Source organism: Prionailurus viverrinus, chromosome C2, assembly GCF_022837055.1.
Source record: "Prionailurus viverrinus isolate Anna chromosome C2, UM_Priviv_1.0, whole genome shotgun sequence".
Taxonomy (NCBI): Eukaryota; Metazoa; Chordata; class Mammalia; order Carnivora; family Felidae; genus Prionailurus; species Prionailurus viverrinus.
The window spans coordinates 29498124-29522263 of record NC_062569.1 but is presented as its reverse complement, the minus strand read 5'-3'; the positions used below and the strand labels follow the sequence as shown (position 1 = coordinate 29522263).

At 48.7% G+C, this 24140-nt stretch overlaps 1 protein-coding gene across 1 annotated transcript in view; it reads right to left on the bottom strand.

Moving 5' to 3' along the window:
• Positions 1-24140, bottom strand: part of BFSP2 (beaded filament structural protein 2) — a 68829-nt gene that overhangs the window by 32992 nt on the left and 11697 nt on the right. Inside the window, exon 2 of the mRNA XM_047874115.1 lies at positions 108-190. Within this exon, the coding sequence (XP_047730071.1) occupies positions 108-190 (83 nt within the window). The remainder of the gene's footprint in view (positions 1-107; positions 191-24140) is intronic.

The following is a 24140-nucleotide window of genomic DNA, read 5'->3' as shown; positions in this document are numbered from 1 at the left end:
TGCTCCCCCCCTCTCTCTATCTGCCCTTCCCCCTCCTCTGCTCTCTCTCTCTCTCTTTCTCCTTCTCAAAATAAATAAACTTAAAAAAAAAAAAAAGAAGAAGTTACCTCTCTTTAAAGTCGTCTGCACCCGCCTGGATATTCTCTGTCTGAAGCATGAGCCGGGCATTTTCCAAGACTGCCTCGCCCACCTAGAAAGATCACACACATCAGAGGAGACGAGGTCACTGGACCATCTTCCCTTACTTCCCACTGTGACTCGCACTGGGCACAGAGGTTCTGGGGAATAGAGCACTTTTCTTATAGCAAATATTTTTAGAATTCAAGTATTTCTCTCCAAAAAGGTAGGGAGGAGATAAACCACAAAGCATAAAATCTGGCTGTCTTTTAAGAGCCTTTAGAGTTGGATTTTTGGAGCTAAAATATTACTCAAAGGCAGACTTGTTCCTAGCCTCTGTCATAATGCTGAGCTCTCAACTGCCAGTGAAGCTTCTGGCTCCTTAAATGAAGTTTCACTGGTTTGATTTAGTGGCTCTTAACATTTTCTGCTCATGGGTGCCTTTGAAAGGCTGACGAAATCTTTAGGTCAGTGCTGTCCAATAGAACTTTCTGTGGTTATGGCACTCTTCTATGTCTGCACTATCACAGCCACACGTGGCTACTGAACACTCAAGATGTGGCCAGGATGACTGAGGAACTGAAAATTTAATTTCATTTGAATTTAAATAGCCACCTGTGACTAGTGGCCACTGTACTGGGCAATGCAGCTCTAGAATTTCATTCATCCTCAAAACGTACATATGAACATAGATACACTATGCATACAGTCTGGGAGTTTCCTGGAGCCACGAAGAGTGGCTTTTCAAAACTGGCTCCCCAAACCCTACAGAGTCCTTCAAAAGTGGGGGTTGGGGGGTAGTTCTCTCCTTGATCTGAGAAACATATATATTACATACGTAGCTTTTCTATAATCTTCAGTTTGGGGGGGATAAGAGGACAGTTACTTTAAAAGAAGGACACAAGTCACTGTTTTCAGTCCTTTTGTACTTGGATGTGAAATTGTTGTAAGCTCTTCACTGAGTGGGAGGTCTTCCAGCACCAGAAGTCAGAGATGGCATGAGATGAGAAAGTAGGAGAGGAGAGACTCTCATCTGCCTGTTCCCCAGGGTTCCCCAGGGCTGGGCTGGAGCTGAGAGAAGATCAAATTTGGTAGCAGGAAATTCAATGAAACGAGACAGGACATCCCCACTGAAACAAGGCAGGATGCAAATCAGTACTCTCACTGTGCTTGGGACTTGGCCCACCCCTGTGCTCTCTCCGTTTCCCCATGGGACCCCTAGCCCACCGTGTTGACATGGACCCTCCCCAAGCTTGGCTCCTTGTTAACTGCTAGGTCTCCAAAGGCTGGCTTATGGTAGACATTGCATCGATACCTGCTGAATGAATGCATGCATGAATGAATGGTGCGACCATGGGTGAACCGTACCCCTCCCTTCCCCCGTCAGGGTCTGGAGGTCATTTCTATTCCTCAGAAGCCCCCTGAGATTTTGTTTTTAGTCAGGTAGGGCGAGGCCAACGGATTGGGAGATGGCTGACCTTGAAAAGATATTACTCACAGTTCCCAAAGGGAGGGGCAGCCACACCAAGAGGGGCCATATAACGAAGTACAAGGGTCAGCTGCAAAAGGATGAGGGGAAAGTGTGGGCAAAAGCCTTTATTGTGGTTTTCATGGGAAGGATGGGAAGGAATGGGTGAGGCAATGTAAATAGCCAAGCGGGTTTAGGATTGAGTAGTTTGAATCATTTCAGCGGTCTCTATGGGTCCCTGGAATGGTCTCGGGCCACCTGGGATGATTAGAGCAGAGGAATATTGCCTCCTGGAGTATAAGTGCCAGAAAGAGAAGGCAGATGGCGTACAGACTCTCGGACTCTTGGATTGGCTGGTTTGCATATCAAAAGCATGTTGGGCAAGTGGCTTATTATCTCTAAGATCAGCTAGCTCAGTGAGGGGCTAACATCGAGGCCCTAGATGCCAGAGCACCAAGAATACAGAAAAAAAGAAAATACAGTCAATATTGTTGAATATAATTCATCTAAGGGACCACGGCTATGTGAGGCCTCCCTGAGGACTGGCTTTGACTGGTCTGGCCGAGGCTCTCTTCAACCTCCTGCACGCAGTTGTGGCCCTCACACTCAGGAGCCCCTTTTCCAGACTTTGGTTGCCACTTTACAGATGCCATTTTGCAGATGACAGACTTAAAGCCAAAGGCAATCAATCACCCTGCTGGATTTCTCACAACAATGCCCAAGCAAATGTCACCGAATCACAACACCGAATCACAACAGGTATCTAGACTGTGGGCCCCAAAACTACGGCTGTTAGAGAAGGCGGCTTTACAATCTCTTTAGACAGAGATTGTGGCCACGCAAAGGCAGCTGTGGGCAGCTGTGGGGCCTGGAGCTTATGCAATGTGGGAGACTGCCTTTAAGAAAAAAAATAAAGACTAATACAAAGGGCTATGCACAAATAAGGGACCCTGAAGCTTAAATTCTTAAAATTCTTCACCTTGGTACAGCTTAATTTTGTCTGTTTCTGCTTTTTAAATTTGGGCCCCAGGGGGTGGGCAGAAAAAGTACAAACCAAGCAACACTCTGGCGCCTATGTTGGAAACGCGTATTGAGAGTCCTACGATTCGGGACGAACAGAAAGATGGCTGAAAATGCAATCGCCCCAAGTCCTGCCATCCAGCATAAGCACCACCAGCATTTGGATATGTTGTATTTCCTCTCAGCCTTTGCTTTGCCCAGCTACAACAGTACCCGGTGTGTTCATTTTTAACGCTCCCCTAGTTGATTGCAAACTTTATGCAGAAGAGGTGGCAGGGAGCCATCCACGAAGGAGTCTGATAGGAAATGCCAGCCACTGCGTGACCGGCTGCGGTGAGGGGTCGGCTGCTCAGTGGTCCTCCTGCTCATTTGGGGTTGAGGACAGGAGCGCTTCCTGGGGTAAATTGGATAGCAGACGGGGTAGTTGTGTCCAAATGTCTGTCCCAGGCGGCTCGTGTGGCACTGGGCTCAGGGAAGCTGGAGGCCTTCCTGCTCTAACTGTTGTTTAGTGACAACCAGGGGCTTATTCAAGCCTCAAGCAGAGGCTAATTATAGGCCCTGACTTGCCAAAGCACGGTTGTTGTCCGTGCTTCCCCATCTCCTTCACATGAGGAGCTTAAAATAAACCGCCAGCCCCCAATTCAGCCATAGAGCGCTTCACTGTTCTCTTGTGGGCACCTCAGCCTAGCAGAGGGGCGTCCTCTCTGGAGTTCGTGGTGGCTCAGCCTCCCCCACTGTAGAAAGGGCCCGTCAGGCAGCATGACCAGGGCTGGCACCTTGGTCGAGGTTTAGCACAGGCTGGGGACCGGGCTGGTGGCCAAGGCCCAGAGTAAAGCACGGAGCCTGCCGCGGCACAGGCTCTTTGTCTTCCCACCTGGGAAAGTTTCGTGAAATCCTCCCCAGGGCTGAGCACGGGAACTGCAGAGGGGAGGGCATGCACTGACCACCTACGGATGTGCCCGGCACACCTGCTGGGGCTGGCTTGTACTGGCTTGCCGGGGCAGGCTGGTAAATACTTCAGGAGTTTTGGGAGCCAGTGGTTAAACACAGCCATCACGAACATTTTAATTATGTGAACTTACAATTAAATAAATTATACGAAAAACACCATTAATAAATGCTCAGAATACAAAGGCCATGATTACTCATCACTTCCTCCTATGTTTGACTATCATCCTGCTAGTGAGGTTATTTCCTCCTGTTGTGTCTGCACAGTGGAAACACCGTATGATGTATGTTATGTGCGTCTCTTCTCAAGTGTGCATTCAGTGACAGCATGGTGGTAGCTTCGTATCAGCCGGGGTGAGAGTGTTTACACCAGGGAAGTTGGCAAACACGGTAAACCAGAGCCTTTTATTTATGGAAAGCTGATTGTTACACAGATCCTGGCTCGGTGGCTGGGCCTCCCATGCTACTGAATACTTAACACTCATGACTTCGCTCAGTGCTCCTGATATTCAGCCCTGACAGCAACACACCTATTTTACAGAGGAGGGTGCCAAGGCCATACAGAAGTTGCCCCAAATCACCCGGACGGAGCAAGGCAGAGACAGAACACCAGGCCAGGTCAACGCGACTCCAAAGTGTGCGTATTTTTGTCATCAGCTTTGGAAACTAAAGGGCTCATCAGCATCAAGAGAGAAACTCATTGCGGAGGACCGTCTTCTGTCTTTTTCCTGGAACGGAACAGCCAGGAATCGTGGTTCCTATTTGGGCTGCGTCACAGAGAGAAAGGGATATCTTCCCCACTGGCGTGAGGCAGCTCACCAAATCAAACCAAAGCAAACCAGTTCCCACGCCAACCTCCTGAACTTGCAGTTCTGAGCCCGTAAGCTAAGCAGAGCTGAGCAGACAGTGGGGCCAACTCTGAAGAAGGCCTGGAGAAATCCTGCTGCGGAGTGCTTTGCTGTCCGGCCTACAGAAGAGACGTCATCTGCATTTAAAACTGAGGGAAATGCACATTCGCTATCTGGTCCTCTGAGATTCACGCTTGAAGAGGATGCAAATTAACTTCACCTCTCTGGTCATCTTTTCTTTCCAGGAGTGAAGGCCATACAAAGACCAAATAGTAATATGTACGGTCACTAGGCTGATGCCATGCATACAAGTGTCCTTGCTCGTAACCCCGGAACCCCTCCTGCCCTCTTTTCTAATAGGAAGAAAGTCGGAACCAAGGTAATAGTTGCACAGCAGGGTGAACCATAAGGGTGGCTGGCTGGCAGCTTGTGTGTGGCTGCTGGGAGGGCCAGAGGGGATGACCTCTCCTCCTCCTCTCTCTCTCCTTCTGCCCAAACCAAGCTGACTCCTGCCAGCAGCATGTGATGATTGTTTCGTCTGTGCAAGATGATTTAACACCAGGTCTCCTGGTAAAAAGAGACACCGAGGGGCGCCTGGGTGGCTCATCGGTTGAGTGTCTGACTCCTGATTTTGGCTCAGGTCATGATCTCATGGTTCGTGAGGTGGAGCCCACATCGGGCTCTGTGCTGACAGTGCAGAGCCTGCTTGGGATTCTCTCTCTCTCTCTCTCTGCCCTTCCCCTGCTCTCTGTCTCTCAAAATAAACATTTTTTTTTTTTTTAAAGACAAGCTGATTTTCATAGCAGCATCAGTGAGAATTGGTGTGGGAAATCAGATGGTCTTGAGGGGATAGGTCTCAGGATTTGGAAGTTTTGCTGGAGTGAGAAACGGAAGACACCTTTGAAGCATACAGTTCAGTGGAGGAGAACAGCAGAGCTGACTAAGTACCATGGGGACGGGCAGTCAGAAGTCAAGTAAGGCGCAGGCTTAGTTCTGAGAGGTATGGTGCAGGTAGGGGTAAGGGAGTGTTTACAAACTGCTTTGGCTTGGCACACAGCTCTCTTAGTTACCTCCCTGGAACCATCTTCCTCTCACCTCCACGTGGAGAATTTCTCAGCACATTTTATGTAGGTGGTTCTCAAAGTACGGTCCCAGGCCTGGCAGCATCAGCACCACCTGAAACTTGCGGGAAACGTGAGCTCTCAGACCCTACCTCAGACGTCTGAGTCAGTCTCTGGAGGGCGGCCCGACAATGCGTGTTTGAAAAGCTTTCCAAGGGCTCGCAGGGCACACTTGGCTTGGAGAACAGCAGCTTTGCGCAGACCTTCCTCCAGTCCTGCTCGTGCTGCCTCCCAGCCTGCTCCTGGCTGTTCCTCCGTGACCTTGCCTGTGTCGTTGTGTAAACCTAGAGCACCCCGTTTTACCACTTCACACTCCTAGGCCTTGCCTCCTGAGAAACCTCCCCCCATTTTAATGCTCATCTCAAACATGCCTTCCTCTGCAAAGTTTTTTAATTTATCTACTCACTCATTCTTGCCTTCATTTCTTCAGCACACGATTATTGTTTCCTCTGTGGCGGGCTCTGTGTTGGTGGTAGAGGAATCAGCAGCTACCATAACGGATGCCATTAGAAAGGTAGGAAAAGGCCAGGCATGAAGGGAAGGCTGTGGGAGCGACAGGAGGCGGGATTTGCTGGGCAGCCAGTGAAAGGTTTTGAGACGGGCACAGGTGCGATCTGTGCAGTGTGTCCCCTGACTCCTGAGGGAAGGGCAGATTGTAGGAGGGCCCAGCTAGGAAGCTCTGGGAGATGATGGTGGCTTTGACTAGGGTGGTCATCAGGGCCATGAAGAGAAGCAGACTTATCTTGTGGATGGAACAGATGGGTTTTGGTGATAGAACAGTTGTGGAGAGAGGGAAAGAAAGTAATTGAGGGTGACTTCTAAGTTTTTAGCCTGAGCTACTGGGTGCATGGTGCCTTTGCTGACTCTCTTCCTCCCGCCTTAGATCATTCGTGCATTGGAGCCACACCCCGACCTGTGTACCACACCTAGTAGACAATGACATCGGTCATGAACCCCCCTCCTCCATTCACCAGCTTGGGCCAGTTACTTGGACATTTCTAAGATTCGGTCTCCTCATCCAGAAAATGAGGATAACACCACCCCCTGCCTCCTAGGGAAGATGTGAGAGTTAAACGAACCACAGAAGGTAAAGCACTTGGCTGGCTGGCTGCCTGGCACAGAGTAGGCTCTCCATGCATGGCAGCCGTTATTATCACTGTTACATGTCTTAGGCCACAGCACTTGGCCCATGACTGCTGAATGGATCTGATGGGTGTGTGCAGCCTGGCACTGTTCCCTCTTCTCTGTGCAGGCAGTTGAATGAAGACTTCCATCTAGTGGCTTTTTTTTTTCTTTCAGTTTTTTCCTGTCCATAGTCATTTGAAAAAAGCCCTGGTCACTGGTACTATGATGAAGAGGACCTTAGCCTTCCCTACTGCTGTTCCTTGCTATGGGTACAGTTATTAAAATAAATGATGCTGCTGGTGGCAGGTGAGGAATCTGACCCTCCTTGTGTTTTAAAAAGGCAAGGACAGGGAGTATTTTTAGAAGGGTTATCATTTGGCCCAAGGGTACAATTAATGCTTTATTTGGAGTTAAAGACATTGGCCTGCCAGCAGCTAGAGCTGCAGGTGCGGGGAGGAGGTGGGCAAAACTGGGCCCCTGGGAAATTAGACGTGGCTGGTGCAGTGGCAGGGGATAGGGGTCCCTGGAAACACTTTACACATTTCTTTGACTCTCAAGTTTAGGAGGAGTGCTCAGCACGACTTGTTCTGGCAGTAAACGAACAGGAAGTCATTATCTGTCCCTAGCACCCTGCTGAAACTGCATCTTCATCACGATGGTGAAGACGCACCATGTTACCAAGCCCAACAGATGCTTCTCTGTGCTCAGCTACACCTGCCAGCGACATTTGTCACAGAAGATGTACTTTACTCTCTTGGCCGCCATGACACAGCTCTTCTCCCGTGCTTCCTCCTACGTCACTGGCCATTCTTGCTCAGTCTTCTTCACTAGGTCTTTCTCCCTCAACTGACCTCTGCGTGCTAGAGAGTCCCAGGCTGGGTCATGGGACTTGTTCTTTTATCCCTAGGTGATCCGGTACAGTAGGTATCAGTTGAATGAATGAGCCCAGCAACAGCGCTGCCTCTCTAGGGAGAACAAGGCGGTGAAGACACGGTTCCTCCCTGACTCCTACCTAAGACCACCTCCCTTACCTCCTATGTCAGAACTCCATCGATCCCCTGCATCGATGTGCTCCAGTTCCTTTCTGCCACACTGCCCAGCCTGGGTTCGAGGCCCGGTTGTCTCTCCGGTGGTTTTACCTCATCGTTGCTACCCAGGGATGGACAGCACAAAGCCCAAGCATATGGAGTTAAGATTACAGCTACAAGTGCAGTTAGGGAGCGTGTCACAATGTCATGGAGAAGTTGAACCTTCTCCAGCAATAGCTCACCCCTGAGTGCAGTCACAGCCGGTGGGGATCCAGAGAGGACCAGGGACACCTGAGGGCTAAGGTTGGGTCTTACTTTGGGAGGCCAGGACAATAGACATTTCTGAGTCTGTACTGCAGAGAAATGTTGACTTCATCATCAAGCTGTGCTTGGTCTGAAGAAAGAATGTTATTGTAGAAGGGGTCAGATGAGCACGGGCTGAGAGGCCAGAACTGGTGAGTGGTGTTATAAACAATTTGGGGGCAATCAGGAACACTCTGATCTCTATAGGTTGTCCTCTGTCTTGATGAGTACAAACCTCCTTAGGCCTCACCTTTCCCAGAAATGTCTCTACCCCTCCCAGGACTGGTTCTGGGCTTACCTAGCATCCTGCCTCCTCTCTGGGAAACAGAGGGGTTGATCTGGAGAGCAGCAAAGCCCTAAGGAGCTGAGCACCAAAGAGTAGCCACCACTGTGTGGGCCCCCCTAGTCCTGGGTGTCTGTATCACAAAGCCTGTCCTTCAGGGCCTAAGTTTCTATAGACGTCCCAACAAAATCTGAGTTTTGAGTGCCAGGCACATCAAGAGACAGTGACCCTGGGAGGCTCTGTCTGGGCAGCCAGCTGATTGGTCTCTCTCTCTCTCTTTTTCTTCTAGATTTAGAGTGAATGCTTTCTAATCTTCCATTCCCTTTCTTACTGTATTGAGCTTACTACAATGCAAACTTGAACTCACATTTATTCAAGAGGGTGTTCTTGAATAAACCCTCACAGTTTGCGCCTTTCTCTGCACTTAGCTTTCTCTCTTCTTCACTCTCCTGCTGTGAACTGAACTATTTCTTCTGAACAGACTCAGGCCTTTCCAGCTTTCAGAACCTCGGCCCATGCTGCTACCTCTGTATGTCATGACCTAACCATGCCACCCAGCCTCCATGCTTTCCTTCTCTGCCAGGTAAACTCTTAGCCATCCTTCAAAACCCCAGCTCAGGTGCACTGGGAATCCTCTGTCCTCCCTAGACTGCCCTGTGGGCATATCTCTTTCAAAGCAGTCGTCACGCTGTATTTTATTCTGATTCATTTCTCTTTCCCTACCACTGACCTGTGTGTCCCTGGGATGGGGACAGTCTCCCATCTCTGCCTCCTCAGCACCCGGCTCAGTGCCTGGAACAGGGACATTAAATATTTGTTAACTCAGTAAGTGAGGTAAGCTAGCTGAGGAATGCAAATAATGCAAACACATAAGGCAGTACGTAATGAGATGTGTAGGACTAAGTATAAGATGGCTGAGAACTCAAAACTTAGAGCCAAACTTCATAAAACCCAAAATAAAAGCAAAGCAAACCCAAACATTTTTAAAGCACTTAACAATGTTTTATGCCACGATAAGCCCTTCACAGTCAATGAACCCCACACCAGCGGCTATACAAAATGGGTGCGTGTTCATTACAGGGGAGGATATAGACCCAGAGACTTGCCCACAGCATCACATGGCCCTGCTGAATTTAACCTGTGTCTCCTGGACTCCACAACCCATCTCTTTTTTTTTTACCCCCTTAAAAAGACACCTTTTTTTATGGGGAATTTCAGCTAGGTAGAACTATATATAAAGGTGAAGAGAGAATAGAATAATGGCCCTCCTGTCTCCCCACTTCAACAACCAAAATCTCAAGGCTAATTTTCAAAATCTCTGTTGCTGCAAACCCCCTCTCCCGTCTGAGATTATTACATAAGTATCACTTCATCTATAAATATTGCAGGAGTCATGCTCGATGTTGTACTCCTTGCATTTTAATATAAAAGGTATCAAAGTAACACGTACACTTGATTAGAAGAAATGCTGGTAAACACTGAGAAGAAATGCTGGTAAAGAAAAGCATTCCCGGCCCCACGTCTTGTCCCAGAGCCCCAGTCCCCAGCAGCTTCCACTTTTCGTTTGCCGGGAGCTTGCCCTATATTTCTACAGGTTTTTGATTGTTTGAGTTATCAGCCATAGACATCATTTACTGACTTCCCAGCTGACAAATGAAGATTATGTCACTCACACTCCACCACCCTTTTCCTGTATTTATTGACCATCTTGATAACTTTAAATAATGAAGCTCTATTTCTCGCTGTATCAGTTGTGGAGTTTCTCTTTCACACTTTTGCTCCCTCTTACAATCACAGGTGATTTATCTTCTAAGGCCAAAGGGAAGACACAAAACCAGCTTAATTACTAACCTACTTCACTGATGCTTGTGTGAAATACAGGTCCTTTCTGCTAGGAATTACGATGTAGGTGCCCCTGTCAGAAGCTATGGGCAGATAGCCAAATTGTTTTAGTTCCCAGCTGAGCATCCTCGGGCTTGCAGAAAAATGTCAGCTACTTGATTATGGTCCATGGCGCTGCATGCACATCCCCACGAAACCACCTTGCCTTACCACCACGCTGGAGTCCAACGTTAGGTGGCTCCGTTTCTTCTCTTGAGAGATGGGGCCACTTTATCGTGATAGTACCAGGCACACAGTAATCCCTTAGTGGATGTTTGTTAAACGAATAAGTGATACATGTTTAAAGAGGCAAACGTATGAAATAACGAGAAACCAATTCGCAAGCAACAGACTGGCAAACCTGTGGGAGGAGAGGGTGTGGAGAAAGCGGAGGTCGGTCTCACATGCTGTTCCAGAACGTAAATTCGTGTAGCCGTTTTGGGAAGCAATTTGGCAATGCCATAGAAAAGCTGACGGCAGGCATGGCCCACTCTGCTCCTACCTACTGGCCTGGAGCAGGGTCAGAAACTTTGTCGCTTTGTCTACAAAGGGCCGGACAGGAGATACTGGAGGCTATGGGCGCCCACGGTTTTTGTTGCAACTACACCACCCCGCCCTTGTAGGATGAAAGCACAAGCACACAATTAGTACATGAGTGGATGTGACTGTGTTCCAATTTAACTTTATTTACAAAAGCAGGTACTTGTTTGCATTTGGCCTGCCTATTGTCTGCCCACCTCTGACCTAGGGAAGCTCTTCTGGGTGTGTGAGGTTTATGTATGCCCTCTCCTGTTTGCGACAGAGAAAACTGGAAGCAACCTACATCCATCAACGGAAAACTTCATAACCTATGATGTATATACAATGAAATGCTACATGTATCACCATGGATAAATCTCAAAAACAAAATGAGAAGCGAAGAAAGCAAGTCGCAGAAAGAAATATTATGGGATGGTTAATTTTTTTTTAATGTTTATTTTTGACAGAGAGAGAGACAGAGCATGAGCAGGGGAGGGGCAGAGAGAGAGGGAGACACAGAATCCGAAGCAGGCTCCAGGCTCCACGCAGTCAGCACAGAGCCCGGCGCGGGGCTCGAACTCACGAACTGTGAGATCATGACCTGAGCCGAAGTCGGACGCTCAACCAACTGAGCCACCCAGGTGCCCCTGGGGTGGTTAATCTCATGTGTCAACTGGCCATGGTGGTCAGATTTGGACAAACGTTATTCTAGATGTTTCTGTGAGGGTGTTTTTGGATGAGATTAACATTTAAATCAGTAGACTCTGAAAACAGTAGATTGCCCTCTGTAATGGGGAGGGGGTGGCCTCATGCAATGGGTTGAAATCCTTAATAGAAGAAAGACGAGTGCTCCCCTGCCCCAGGGAAGGAATTCTGCCAGCAGCAGATGATCTTTGGACTTGAACTGCAACGTTGGTTCTTTCTTAGGTCTCCAACCCGCTGACTCCTTAATCTGGGACATGTAGACTCCATTATCCTGTGAGCAAATTCCTTACAATAAATCTCTTTTTCTCTCTAGAAACATCCAATTGGTTCTGTTTCTCTGGAGAACCCTAATGCACAGTATGATACAACTTAATATCAAGTTTAAAATCATGCAAAACAATCCTATAAAGGGTTTATTATACATATATAGCAAAACTGGAAGAACATTGGTGGGAGTGGTAAAAAGCCAAATTTAGAGTGGTGCTGGCCTCTGGGGAGGGGATTGGAATCAGGACAGAGCACAAATGAGGTTTCCATTGAAATCTTTGATTTCATGTTTAAATATAAAAGGTCTGCAGCAAATAACACAGAGACTGACAATTCTGGATGTTGAGCACCCATTTTCATATGCCTGAAATATTTCATAATTAAGAAGAAAAGAATGAGAGAACATCAACAACAAGGGAAAGAAATCTAGCGTGGTGAACGGAATGCAATAGACTCCTAATGTGCAGAGAGGGAGACTGGCTGGAGAAGGCAGGTGACGGAGACTCGGGGGAGGGGAGCGCCTCTAGAGCTCCAGAAAAGGCCTCCTTGGGCCACTGGGGTTGAAGATGGAGTGGGACTGGCTGTGGACTCAGGTCTGGGGGCCAGCAGAGCAGGACAGGAGGTATGGGGACAGGGGAACCGAGAACAGCTGGGCGAGTGTGGGAGAGGCAGTGCGCGCATGGCTTCGGAGGTGTGGGTGGGCCAGTGTCAAGGTCACAGTCACTGGAGCTCTCCCAGCGGCCCTTTGTATTCATCCTAAGGGGGCCCTTTAGAAATGGTTAGCCTGGACTTCCTTCTGACAAGGTTTGTTTCCTGCGTGCCGGCCAGAGTCAGAGGAGTCCGTATTCTCACCGGGGACCTGCTGAGGCTTAAAGCAAATGAGGAGCTCTTCTTGTCTACTTCAGGGGTGGCTGCTGGGGCAGACCGTCAGTGCTCAGCCCGCAGAGTTTTTTCAAACCGCCTTTGTAGGCCCCCAGGTTCCGCTTCTTTATCCTTGCCCCAGCCTGCCCCTGGGCTCTTTTTGGAGCAGTGCGCTCAGGCCACCCCAGCCCACTTTCCAGTTCCCCTGGGCTAACTGCCACTCTGGGAATGACTGACAGGTGTGGGGTGGGAAAGCCAGCTCCCTTGCTGGGGGCTGGGGCAGCTCTGAGGTGGAGCTTCCCTCCCAGTTCCTGCAGGGTCAGGCTGAAGCTGAGACCTGGCCAGAGACTGTTCTCTTGCTGGTTCCTCCCTTGCTGGTCTCTCTTGGGAGCACCTCCATAGTGTGTCCCTCACTAAAGAATCCTGGACTCGGGCTCTGCTTCTTGGGAATCCGTCTGGGACAAGTGTTCTTCTCAGTCTCCTGCCTTGCATCCCAGAAACCCTCTGGAGTACAGGTGCCTTAAGCCTGGTCTGTCTCAGTGGAGCTGGGCACACAGGTTCTGGAACCAAACTGCCCAAACCGATCTCTGTCTAGATGTGTGATCTTGGAAAAAGTTATTTAATTGCTCTGTACCTCAGTTTCCTCATCTTCAAAAAAGGAGTCATGAAAGTGTTGGCCTCATACCATTGTTGCGAGGTTGAATGAGTTAAGAACCTCAGAACAAATTCTGGCATATATAGTAGATGCCCAATAAATGTTAGGTGTATTAATTAATCTCCACTGGAAGTTTAAATGGTGTTTAAATGGCACTATGTTTTTTTAATGTTTATTTTGAGAGAGACAGAGACAGAATGTGAGTAGGTTAGGGGCAGAAAGAGAGGGAGACACAGAATCTGAAGCAGGCTCCAGGTTCCAAGCTGTCAGCACAGAGCTGGATGGTGGGCTCGAACTCATGAGCTGTGAGATCATGACCTGAGCCAAAGTCAGACGGTCAACCGACTGAGCCACTCAGGCACCCCTAAATGGCACTATTTAAAGAGCATTTCTCTCTTCCCCATTCTTGTTTAGGGCACGTGCCTGCAGGAGATACAGGGTGTGGGAGCAAGAGGTGAAGAGCTAAGCTGTGGGCTGCCTTCCACATGGGAGGTGGGGGTGGGGAAGGGGGTAGGGGTGGGGGTGGGGGTGGGAGGCCTCTGCAGAATTCTCCGCCATCTGCTTCCAAGAGACCTAAGTCAGAAATGTCATTACACAGTCTTAGAATGCAAAGGGCTCATGAAGATCATGAAAGATGAAGACCTGAGTCACAGAGAGGTGTGATGGCCGACGCCAGGCCCCAGGGCAGGTCCTTTGCCCTTTAGAGTCCAGCAGCAAGGACTTCTGGGAAGATCACGGGCTGTGACTGGAGAGACAGGGCTTCAAACCCTGTCTTTGTTACTTGGGGATTGTGATGCTCTATTTGTAGACTATCTGTAGCCTGGGGAAAAGGAAACTTGCTCCCCAGGGTTTCAAGATGATGAGAAGAAATGTATGGGGGGGTGTCTGGGTGCCTCAGTTGGTTGAGTGTCTGACTCATGATTTCGGCTCCAGTCGTGATCTTATGGAGCCCCTCATCGGGCTCTGGGCTGACTGCGGAACCTGCTTGGGATTCTCTCCACCCCTCCCCCGCTCCCACGAGCAAGCACACTCTCCCTCTCTCAAAATAAATAAACTTAATAATAATAATAAAGAAATGTATGTGTAACAACACAATGTTAACTCATCTGGGCTGAGACTGGGAAGTTCCTGCACTCCTCTAATGGCCCCCAAAGGTGCGCCCATCCTGGGCACAGAGGTGGAGCCCATGACAGGCATGTTAGCCTGGGCTCATTGGAGAGGGGTCCTACCCAGGAAGGCAGCCTGGGGCTGGGGCTGAGGGAGAGGGGCTGCTAGGGGGGCATCAGCTGAAGAAGGGGCTTCTCCTTGCAGTGGGTCCAGCAGGGGAATCTTAGAAGAACCCAGAAAAATCTGTTAAGAGAATCTGTTTTAAACTTTAGTCAGACCCAGACACTGTGAAGTGACCTCACAACAGTTTCTCTCATGGAAGAACTCTCTGGCCCTCTTTCCCTTTCCTTTCTCCCTGCTTACACTTTGGTCAGGTTGAAACAGCAGTGGGGTGTGAGGATAGAAGAACTTCCAGCAAGAGGTGCTGGGCCCTACCTGGGGCGGGGGTGGGGGGAGGGAGACAAGGGTCCACGTGTTGAATGATATACCGACTAGACATTCTATTTACTGACTTGGGACCGTGTTTCATGACTTAAAATGAGCATGGAAGTTTTAGGTAATGACAAGTGATCAGAAAAGTCATGAGACTACCCAAGTTTTCAACCAGAGGCAGGAGACGATATTTACCTCCCAGTGAACCAGGAGAGGTTCCTCTCAAACCAAAGCTGCTTTTATTTTTTTTAATTTTTTTTTTTAATTTTTTTTTCCAACTTTTATTTATTTTTGGGACAGAGAGAGACAGAGCATGAACTGGGGAGGGGCAGAGAGAGAGGGAGACACAGAATCGGAAACAGGCTCCAGGCTCTGAGCCATCAGCCCAGAGCCTGACGCGGGGCTCGAACTCACGGACCGCGAGATCGTGACCTGGCTGAAGTCGGACGCTCAACCGACTGCGCCACCCAGGCGCCCCCAAAGCTGCTTTTAGAACGATGCCTCATGAGTCCTTCCTGTTCAATGTACGGTTGACATCCATCATACGGGTCTTGGCATGTAGCAGGCACTCAACAATGTGTGGATTTATTTACTCATCATACCTCTTAGAACTTCAGGTCCTAGAGTCTGAGAATTTTGACTCTTTAATAATATTTGAATTCCCATGGTTCCTGGTACACAGTGGACCCACATTCAATGCCTGATGAATGAACATAACAAAACTGAATTCTGTGCCAGCCCCACAGCAGCTACCATGACAAATGTAATACTGTCAAGACTGCCGGTGAGGAGGGAGGCAGGGCCAACGCATGCCAACATCACTAAAGATTCCGTACTTACAAGTGACACTAATTACACCCATGGACTGAGAATCTGCAGCTGAATCTGTGACACTGACAAAGACTTTTTCTACTCACATTATTCTCCTTAAATTTTAAAAGGGTCGGGGCCATGATGGCAGGTGTAATTATCTCCATCTTTTTGCAGATAAGGAAGCTGCAGATGGGAGAGATTGGGGACCTGGGTGAAGCCTTTGGGGAGCCAAGACTTGGGGTATTCAAACTTAAGCTCTGACCTAAAACCCAAATGCACAGAAAATGCAACTGAAAGAGAAAAGGAGCGGGGGTGGGGGGGGGGGGGGTGGAGAGGAGGGGTTGTTTCTCCATCATAAATGGAAGCAGGAGAGAATATGAACAGACTTGCTGGCTAATATATGCAAAGTCTCAGGGAAAAATGAAATTTTATGGTTGATTTATAATCCTCAGGAAATGGGAGCCATTGTGGAAATTCTGACATAAACAGACTGCAGGGCAGCATGGACCGCGTGGCTGGCCTTTCAGATCAGGGTGGCGTTGGCAGTGAAAGGATGATTATAGCTGTCCAAAACTTAACACAAATGACATCTTGCAGCTGGTTGAGTAGGTATGCAAGACAGTGCTCGGAGCAGCTAGAAGGTGGTGCCGCCCGCCAAAGGGACAGAGTCAGAGGCAGCAGTCGGGGACTCCCCCATCTCCAGGGGGGCCCCCCGCCGGTTGGAGAAACCTGGGGTATATTCTGGCAGATGTGGGGAGCTAATAAAACTGCTGCTTCACCAGGGGTGGGGCACAGGCTACCACCCGACCCTCAGAAGTGAAGGAGGTGGCCGACATGTACTGACTGTTCCGGGTCTGGGTCGGCCAATCAGCCGAACCACAAAGGGTTCTTTAGGTACTTCTTCCCTTTAGGCTTTGCACTGCTCGGAGATAATGATGGGCGGTGACAGACAGGTGTATTGTTGGAGGCTTGGGAGATCAGAGAATTCCACCCTCTCATTTCACAGATGAGGAGCCTCAGAGCAAGAAGGATTGCTGCAGGGCACAGAACTGGTTAGCTGTCAGAAGCGAAGACGGACGAGGGGTCGGCTGTACTTGGTGTCTTCACATCCATGAAGGGGTTGGATAAGGCGACCACCTGCTGACCAGAGTTAGGGAAGGGAATCCGGCCTATCCCCTGTGTGTCTGCAGGGAGACGTCAGTGTGACCCAATCTCTTCATTTAACAGTTGAGGAAACTGAGGTTTGAGAATGTGGGGTCACTTGTCTAAGATCACATAGAAACGTAGTGACATTTACTGTATTTCTACTACATGAATAGTCCTCTCTTAGTCTCTCTTTTCTGAACCTGCAGCTCCATGCGCTTTGATAGGATTTGGGATCTGATTCCAAGTGCAAAAGGAGTGAGGGTGAAATGGAGTATGTACAGAAATATTGGTCATTCTGGAACATTTTAAAATGACATTTGAGGGGCACCTGGGTGGCGCAGTCGGTTAAGCGTTCGACTTCAGCCAGGTCACGATCTCGTGGTCCGTGAGTTCGAGCCCCGCGTCGGGCTCTGGGCTGATGGCTCAGAGCCTGGAGCCTGCTTCCGATTCTGTGTCTCCCTCTCTCTCTGCCCCTCCCCCATTCATGCTCTGTCTCTCTCTGTCCCAAAAATAAATAAATGTTGAAAAAAAAAATTTAAAATGACATTTGAGGAACTGGGATAAAATATTGGGAATCAGGGGTCGCCTGGGTGGCTCAGTCAGTTAAGTGTCTGGCTTTGGCTCAGGTCATGATCTCACAGTTTGTGAGTTTGAGCCCCACATCTGCACTGGTGGTGCAGAGCCTGCTTGGGATTCTCTCTCCCTCTCTCTCAATCTGTCCTTCCCCATTTGTGCTATCTCTTTAAATAAATAAATAAACTTAAAAAATTTTTTTAAAATATTGGGAATCAGGACTACAGTGTGAAAGAAAACAATAGTTACTCTTATGTGTCGAACTGTGTACCACCCAAAAGATACGTTGAAGTCCTAGTCCCCCAGGACCTGTGAATGTGACCTTAAATGGAAGTAGGGTCTTTGCAGATGTAATCAAGTCAAGTTGAGGTCATTAGGGTGGGCTCCTGGCCAATGTGACTGTCCCTCTTTTGAGGGAAAGGTGGACACAGACACACAGGGAAAATGAAGGCAGAGGTTGGAGTGATGCTTCGACAAGCCAAGAAAGGCCAAGGATGGACACCCAACAACCAAAATAGGAGAGAGGTCCAGAACAGAATCTCTCTCACTGTCCCAGGAGGAACCAACCCTGCCGATTCCTAGATTTCTGACTTCCAGCTTCCAGAACAGAAGAGAATAAATTTCTGTTGTTTTACTCCACCCGACTGTGGCACTTTGTTATGGCAGCCCTAGCAAACCAAAACAGGTACCTCTTATTAACCAATTACTTTGCTGGATAAAGACCATTTGTTGATTTAGCCAATGTTCCCTGTGTGTCTGTTGGGTGGAAGGCACTACGCTGGGTGCCAGAGAGAGAGCAGGGAGTGAGAGAAGCTAACTCCTGTCTTCCCGAAGCTTACATTCTACTTAACCCGTATCATCTCCCAGAGTCCTCACAACAGTCCTGCGAAATAGGGATCATTCTCTTTCAACTTAGAGATAAGGAAACTCACTCTTCAGGCGTTAGTAACTAGGCCCAGGCCTCACTTCTGGTAAGGATTAGGGGCCTGGACTTGGCTCGGTCTGAGCCACTGCTCTACATTCACCCCTCACTGTGTTCTACCTCATTTACTGCTTACGTGCATGACTGCCTAGATAGACTCTTGATGGGGAGAAGGGTGAGAAAGGTGGGAGTGTGGGTCCCAGAGGCACCGAGTGGGCCCCAAGTCACGTTACAGTCAGGAAATGACACATCAGCCCCAGGCCTCCAGGGGCCTCATAGTTGTGTGAGGCAGAGACCCTTCACACTCCTGCTCTGTCTCCACAGGCCTGCTGCCCCCATTGAGAATGAGGGGGCTCAGGAGGCCCAGTTTGGGGGGAGAAGTTGAGCCACGGCCCCGCCAGCTCACAAGTTGGCCATAGAACCCTCACCTGCTCTGAATGTGCATACGGTATCAGTGATAGCCAGACAGGGTCACTCTGTGATCCTGGTGGAAAGAGATAGAGATAAGACCATGCTGAAATCATATCCAAACAGAGAGGAAAGGATGCTCTGCATTCACAAAACTCAACATCCCTCTTCCAGCAGCACAAGTGACGAGGTTTACTACTTACTGTTATGAATGCCCGCCCTGTGCCTGCTTCGTGCCTCCCATCTCCTGGATAAAACCTATAAGACACCCAGTCATCACACTGCCCCCAATTTCTGACAGCATCAGATACAGAACAAATCCTTGCTCTGAACCTTTACCCCAATCAACTAGCACAAGCGCAGACCTCAAAACAAGCCCCTCTCACTCCCTCTTTCTGAGATGTCCCAGGTTCTCCCTCCCTGCAGCAAGCTGACAAACCTGACTTTGTCCACCGGGAAGTGTGTTCTCAGTGGCCTGTCTGGTTTAGGCAGGTACACGCCTCACCCCTCTACCAGGATCCATGGGGGTTGGTCCTGGGGGCTCCTCCCACTGGATGTGGCCCTTGAGGAACCCTCAACTCTTCAAGTAGTACTTGGAACTGGGTGGTGGAGGGGGGTCACCCTGCAGGGGACAGGGAGCCAGTCCAGAAGTCTGTGGAAAGCACCGATGCCTTTGTGCGCGGTTTGGGAGGAGGACTCATCCCACCTACACTGGAGCGGTGCCCCTCGGGGAGTTCCTGAACTCTGTTCAGATATAGACATTCTGCCTCAAGGGCCGACTGCTCAGCACTTTTTTCTGGGCATTAAAATCACTGAAAAAGAAAAGTCGAAGTCCCTGGGGCAGGGGGAGGGGGATGCCGCACCATTTCCTGGCAGCAAAGCTATTAAACTTTCAAGTCCCAGTACTGAGCTGCTTGACAATCTGGAAGCCACCCAGCCTCACGCATTCGAGCTACAGCAGTTAGTTCCAGTTAAAGTGTGCTTGGCTAAGGATCAATCACTGTTTCTGACAGTTTTTTTTTTTTTTTTTCCAAATTAAAAGCGAGACAGAGGAGGAGAAAAAGGAGGTTCATCTTAGTGGTTAAACTCCTCACAGAGAATGGCCCTTGTTGACTATGACTCTGTCTTTTCAGACAGTGGGCGCTCACAGTATACCCTTTTAGGGCCTGGGGTTTGAGGCAGGACTGACCCTGTTGTTATAAATGAGTATAACAGGAGGACTTTCATAACATTTTGAGGGTGGAAACAACATTGAATTGGTCCTGGCTGGGACATTAATTCAAAGGGGGAACTTAATCTCTGTAGGTCTCAGTTTCTTTGTCTATAAAATGGCAGCTATAGGGTGAATTATGTCCCCCCTCAAATTCATGTATTGGAGTCCTAACTCCCAGGACTTCAGAAGGTGATGGTAGATACAGCCTTTAAAGAGGTGATAAAACCTTAGAGGAGAAAACAGACAGCAGCCTCTTTGACCTTACTCGACTTGTCTCTGAAGGAGAGGGAAACAAAAGCAAAAATAATCTATTGGGACCTCATCAAGATAAAAAAAAAGTCTGCACAGCAAAGGAAACAATCAACAAAACTAAAAGGCAACTGAAGGAATGGGATAAGATACTTGCAAATGACATATCAGATAAAGGATTAGTATCTAAAATCTATAAAGAACTTACCAAATGCAACACCCAAAAAACAAATAATACAGTGAAGAAATGGGCAAAAGACAGGAATAGACACTTTTCCAAAGAAGTCATCCAGATGGCCAAACGACACATGAAAAAATGCTCAACATCCGTCATCATCAGGGAAATACAAATCAAAACCACACTGAGATATCACCTCACACCTGTCAGAATGGCTAAAATTAACAACTCAGGAAACAACAGATGTTGGCGAGGATGTGGAGAAACGAGAACACACTTGCACTCTTGGTGGAAATGCATACTGGTGCAGCCGCTCTGGAAAACAGTGTGGAGGTTCCTCAAAAAAATTAAAAATAGAACTACCCTATGACCCAGTTATAGCACTACTAGGAATTTATCCAAAGGATACAGGAGCACTGATTCATAAGGGCACATGTACCCCAATGTTTATGGTAGTGCTATCGACAATAACCAAATTATGTAAAGAGCCCAAATGCCCATTAACTGATGAATGGATAAAGAAGATGTGGTTTATATATACAATGGAATACTACTTAGCAATGAAAAAGAATGAAATCTTGCCATTTGCAACAACGTGGATGGAAATGGAGGGTATTATGCTAAGTGAAATAAGTCAGTCAGAGAAAGACAGATACATGTTTTCACTCATATGTGGAATTTGAGAAACTTAACAGAAGACCATGGAGGAAGGGAAGGGGAAAGATAGTTTCAGAGAGGGAGAAAAACTATAAGAGACTTAAATACAGAGAATAAACTGAGGGTCAATGGGTGGGCAGTGGGGAGAGGGGAAAATGGGTGATGGGCATTGAGAGGGCACTTGTTGGGATGAGCACTGGGTGTTGTATGCAAGCAATGAATCATGGGAATCTACTCCTGAATCCAAGAGCACACTGTATACAATGTCTGTTAGCTAACTTGACAGTAAATTATATTTAGAAAATAAACAAATAAAGAGGTGATTAAGGGGCACTCGGTTTGCTCAGTTGGTTGGGTGTCCAACTTTGGCCCAGGTTACGATCTCGTGGTTTGTGAGTTCGAACGCCATATCAGGCTCTCTCCTGTCAGCCTGTCAGTGCGGAGCCTGCTTCAGATCCTCTCTCTGCCCCTTCCCTGCTTATGCTCTCCCAAAAACAAACAAATATTTTTTAAAAAATTAAAAAATAAAGAGGTGATTAAGTTAAAATGATGCTGTGGGGGTGGGGCCCCGATCCAGTTCCACAGGTGTCCTTATGAGAAGAGGAAGTCTGGGCATACATGTCCAGAGGGAAGACCATGTGAAGACACGGGGAAGGATGGCCATGGAGAAACCAAGCAGAGAGGCCTCAGAAAAACAATGCTGACACCTCGATCTCAGACTTCCAGTCTCCAGACCAGAGGGCATAAATTCTGCTGTTCACGCCATCCTGCCTGTGGTACTCTGCCATGGCTGCCCAGCAGACAGTGGGCGTCTTCCTGGGTGACATAGACGTTGCTGAGACAACCAAATGAGACAGTGAGTGACAGTTCTTGTTAATGCTTATGTCACGCAAAATAAGCATCGCACGGAGGCCTGCTTTCATCTTCATGAGACTTATCACAGTACTTGGTTTTCTCAGGAGACATTGGAGGGGAACCTGTAGAACCCCTAGAGTGACTGTACCTCCTCCAGGGGGTGGCTGGGATGTGGGCAAAAAACCCCAGGAATTCAGGGGCCTGCCTGTAGTGCCTGGCAGGGCTGGCCTGGAGGTGCAGACTCCACACTGAGGGGCCCTGGGCTCCCTCCCAGTCACCTGCAGGCCCTCTGAAATACCACCAGAAGCAATTCACTTCCCAAGCAGGGTTCCTTAGGGACAGGGACAGTGAACTCTAGAGATGCCTCAGGGCTTCACCTCCTTGCCTCATTTAGGCCTCACAACACTGCAGGAGAGAGTTTTCACCGAGGCTCTGAGACAAGCCCAGGTTTCCTTGGCAAGTAAATAATAATAAATCCATCTGTCAGTTCAGCTTCCTCCTCAGCGTTGGCTGGGAGTGGGTCTGAGGAAGGGACTCTTACCCTCAGGTGGGAATGAGGATGAGGAAGGTGTGTAGTCGCAGGCTGGGGATGATGCTTGCAAGTGCTCCCGAGGGCAGCATTGGGGGGGGGGGGGGGCGGGCGGAGCTGTGGAAGGGTGCCTGGAGGGAGGGGTGCGAAGGGAGGGGGTGCTGAGGGAGGGGAAGGGCACTGGTGGGGGTATGGAGGGAGGCGGGCCTGGAGGGAGGGGCAGGGTACTGGTGGGGGCTAGAGGGAGGGGGGCCTGGAGGGAGGGGCTGTGGAGAGAGAGAAGGCCTGCAGGGAGGAGCAGGGTAATGGTGGGGGCAGACAGGTATGGGCATTTAGAATTCAGGCAGGGTATTTTGCCTCTGTACAACTTTGCCCAGAGTCTGCGGAAGGGGCCTTTCTAACTTCGTTTCTCTCTGAATACTGTGGTGTTTCCTCTAAGACTTATTCAGAGTTATTCACTGGCCCTCGAAAGAAAGAAATAGAAAGTCCCAGTCGTTTTCTGAGAGCAGGTTGCTTTTGTGACGGACATTCCCTGTGCACAGCTTTTCATTACTTACTGATAACAGCTGAAGTAACTTCTCATTTCTGCTGAGTATTGAATTTGTGACAGTCAGCTCTATTAGCTCTTTTACAACCAGATAAATGAGTCTTTCTGTGCATTCCTGCAGCCAGACGATGATAAACTGGGTTTTATTTCCCTAAATTGAGTCCTCGGCTTCAGTGGATCTGCATGAACCCTGTGGAGGAGTGCTGGGGAACTTGGTTCACCCATTCTTTTGATAATTCCCTGGAAGGAACCATCATGTTTGTCCTTGGCACCTGTGCCACCTGCCTGGATGAAATTTTAATTTAGTGCTTCTGGAGAGTGTAGGCCACTACGAAGTCTTGCCTATTGCTCTTACACATGCTTATGTAATTTGGTTGGGTTTTTGCTTTGAGATGACAGTGTTGAGATGAGCCTTCTTTCCCACCAGGACATGTCAGTAGCTTCTGTGAGGTTGTGAGGGCTTCGCCCACCCTGGCCTGGCAGGAACACCCCCACTCCCAACCCAAGTCGCTGGCAGGAGTTTTATTTATTATTTCATCAAAAAAAAATTTTTTTTAACGTTTATTTATTTTTTTGAGACAGAGACAGAGCACAAGTGGGGGAGGGGCAGAGAGAGAGGGAGACCCAGAATTCCAAGCAGGCTCCAGGCTCTGAGCTGTCAGCACAGAGCCTGACATGGAGCTCAAACTCACAAACTGTGAGATCATGACCCGAGCTGAAGTTGAACACTTAACCAACTGAGCCACCCAGGCGCCCCTATTACCTCATTTTTTAAATTTTAGGTAAAATATACCAACATTGCAAAAAGAATAATCGCCCGAAGTACGCCTGCTCCTACCCCTGTCTCCAGCCCTCACTAGAAGCATCTGCTGCTACCACCCCTGGTGTATGCTTTGAGTCTGCCTTCCCACATGGAAACAAAACAAAACACACAGAGTGCAGCATAGCATAGATGGGGTTTTGCAGCCTGCCTTTTTCCTCAAAAATATACACTGGTGCCAGTCCCACATCAGTACATAACAAGCTTCCTAGTTCTTTTCCTCCAGCCACAGAGGATTCTGGTGTGTTAGTTAGCTATATTGGACATTCAGGCTGTTGCCAGTATTTCGGCGTGGTGTGGGATTTTAAGAGGCTTTCTGCCCGTAACTTCAGGGTTCCCATTTGAAACCTTGAATGTGTCCGATTCTGTATTCAGCCCTGGCTGTGCAACCATCTGCTGGCCACATTTTGTGTACTGGGGCACACCCACTCCACACCACGGACTTAGAATAGAGAGCTGAGGGGGACAGTGCAGAGACCAGGAAGAGCTTGGTGCCTGGTGGTGAGAATGAAAACCCTCAGCATCAATGACACCATCTAGCC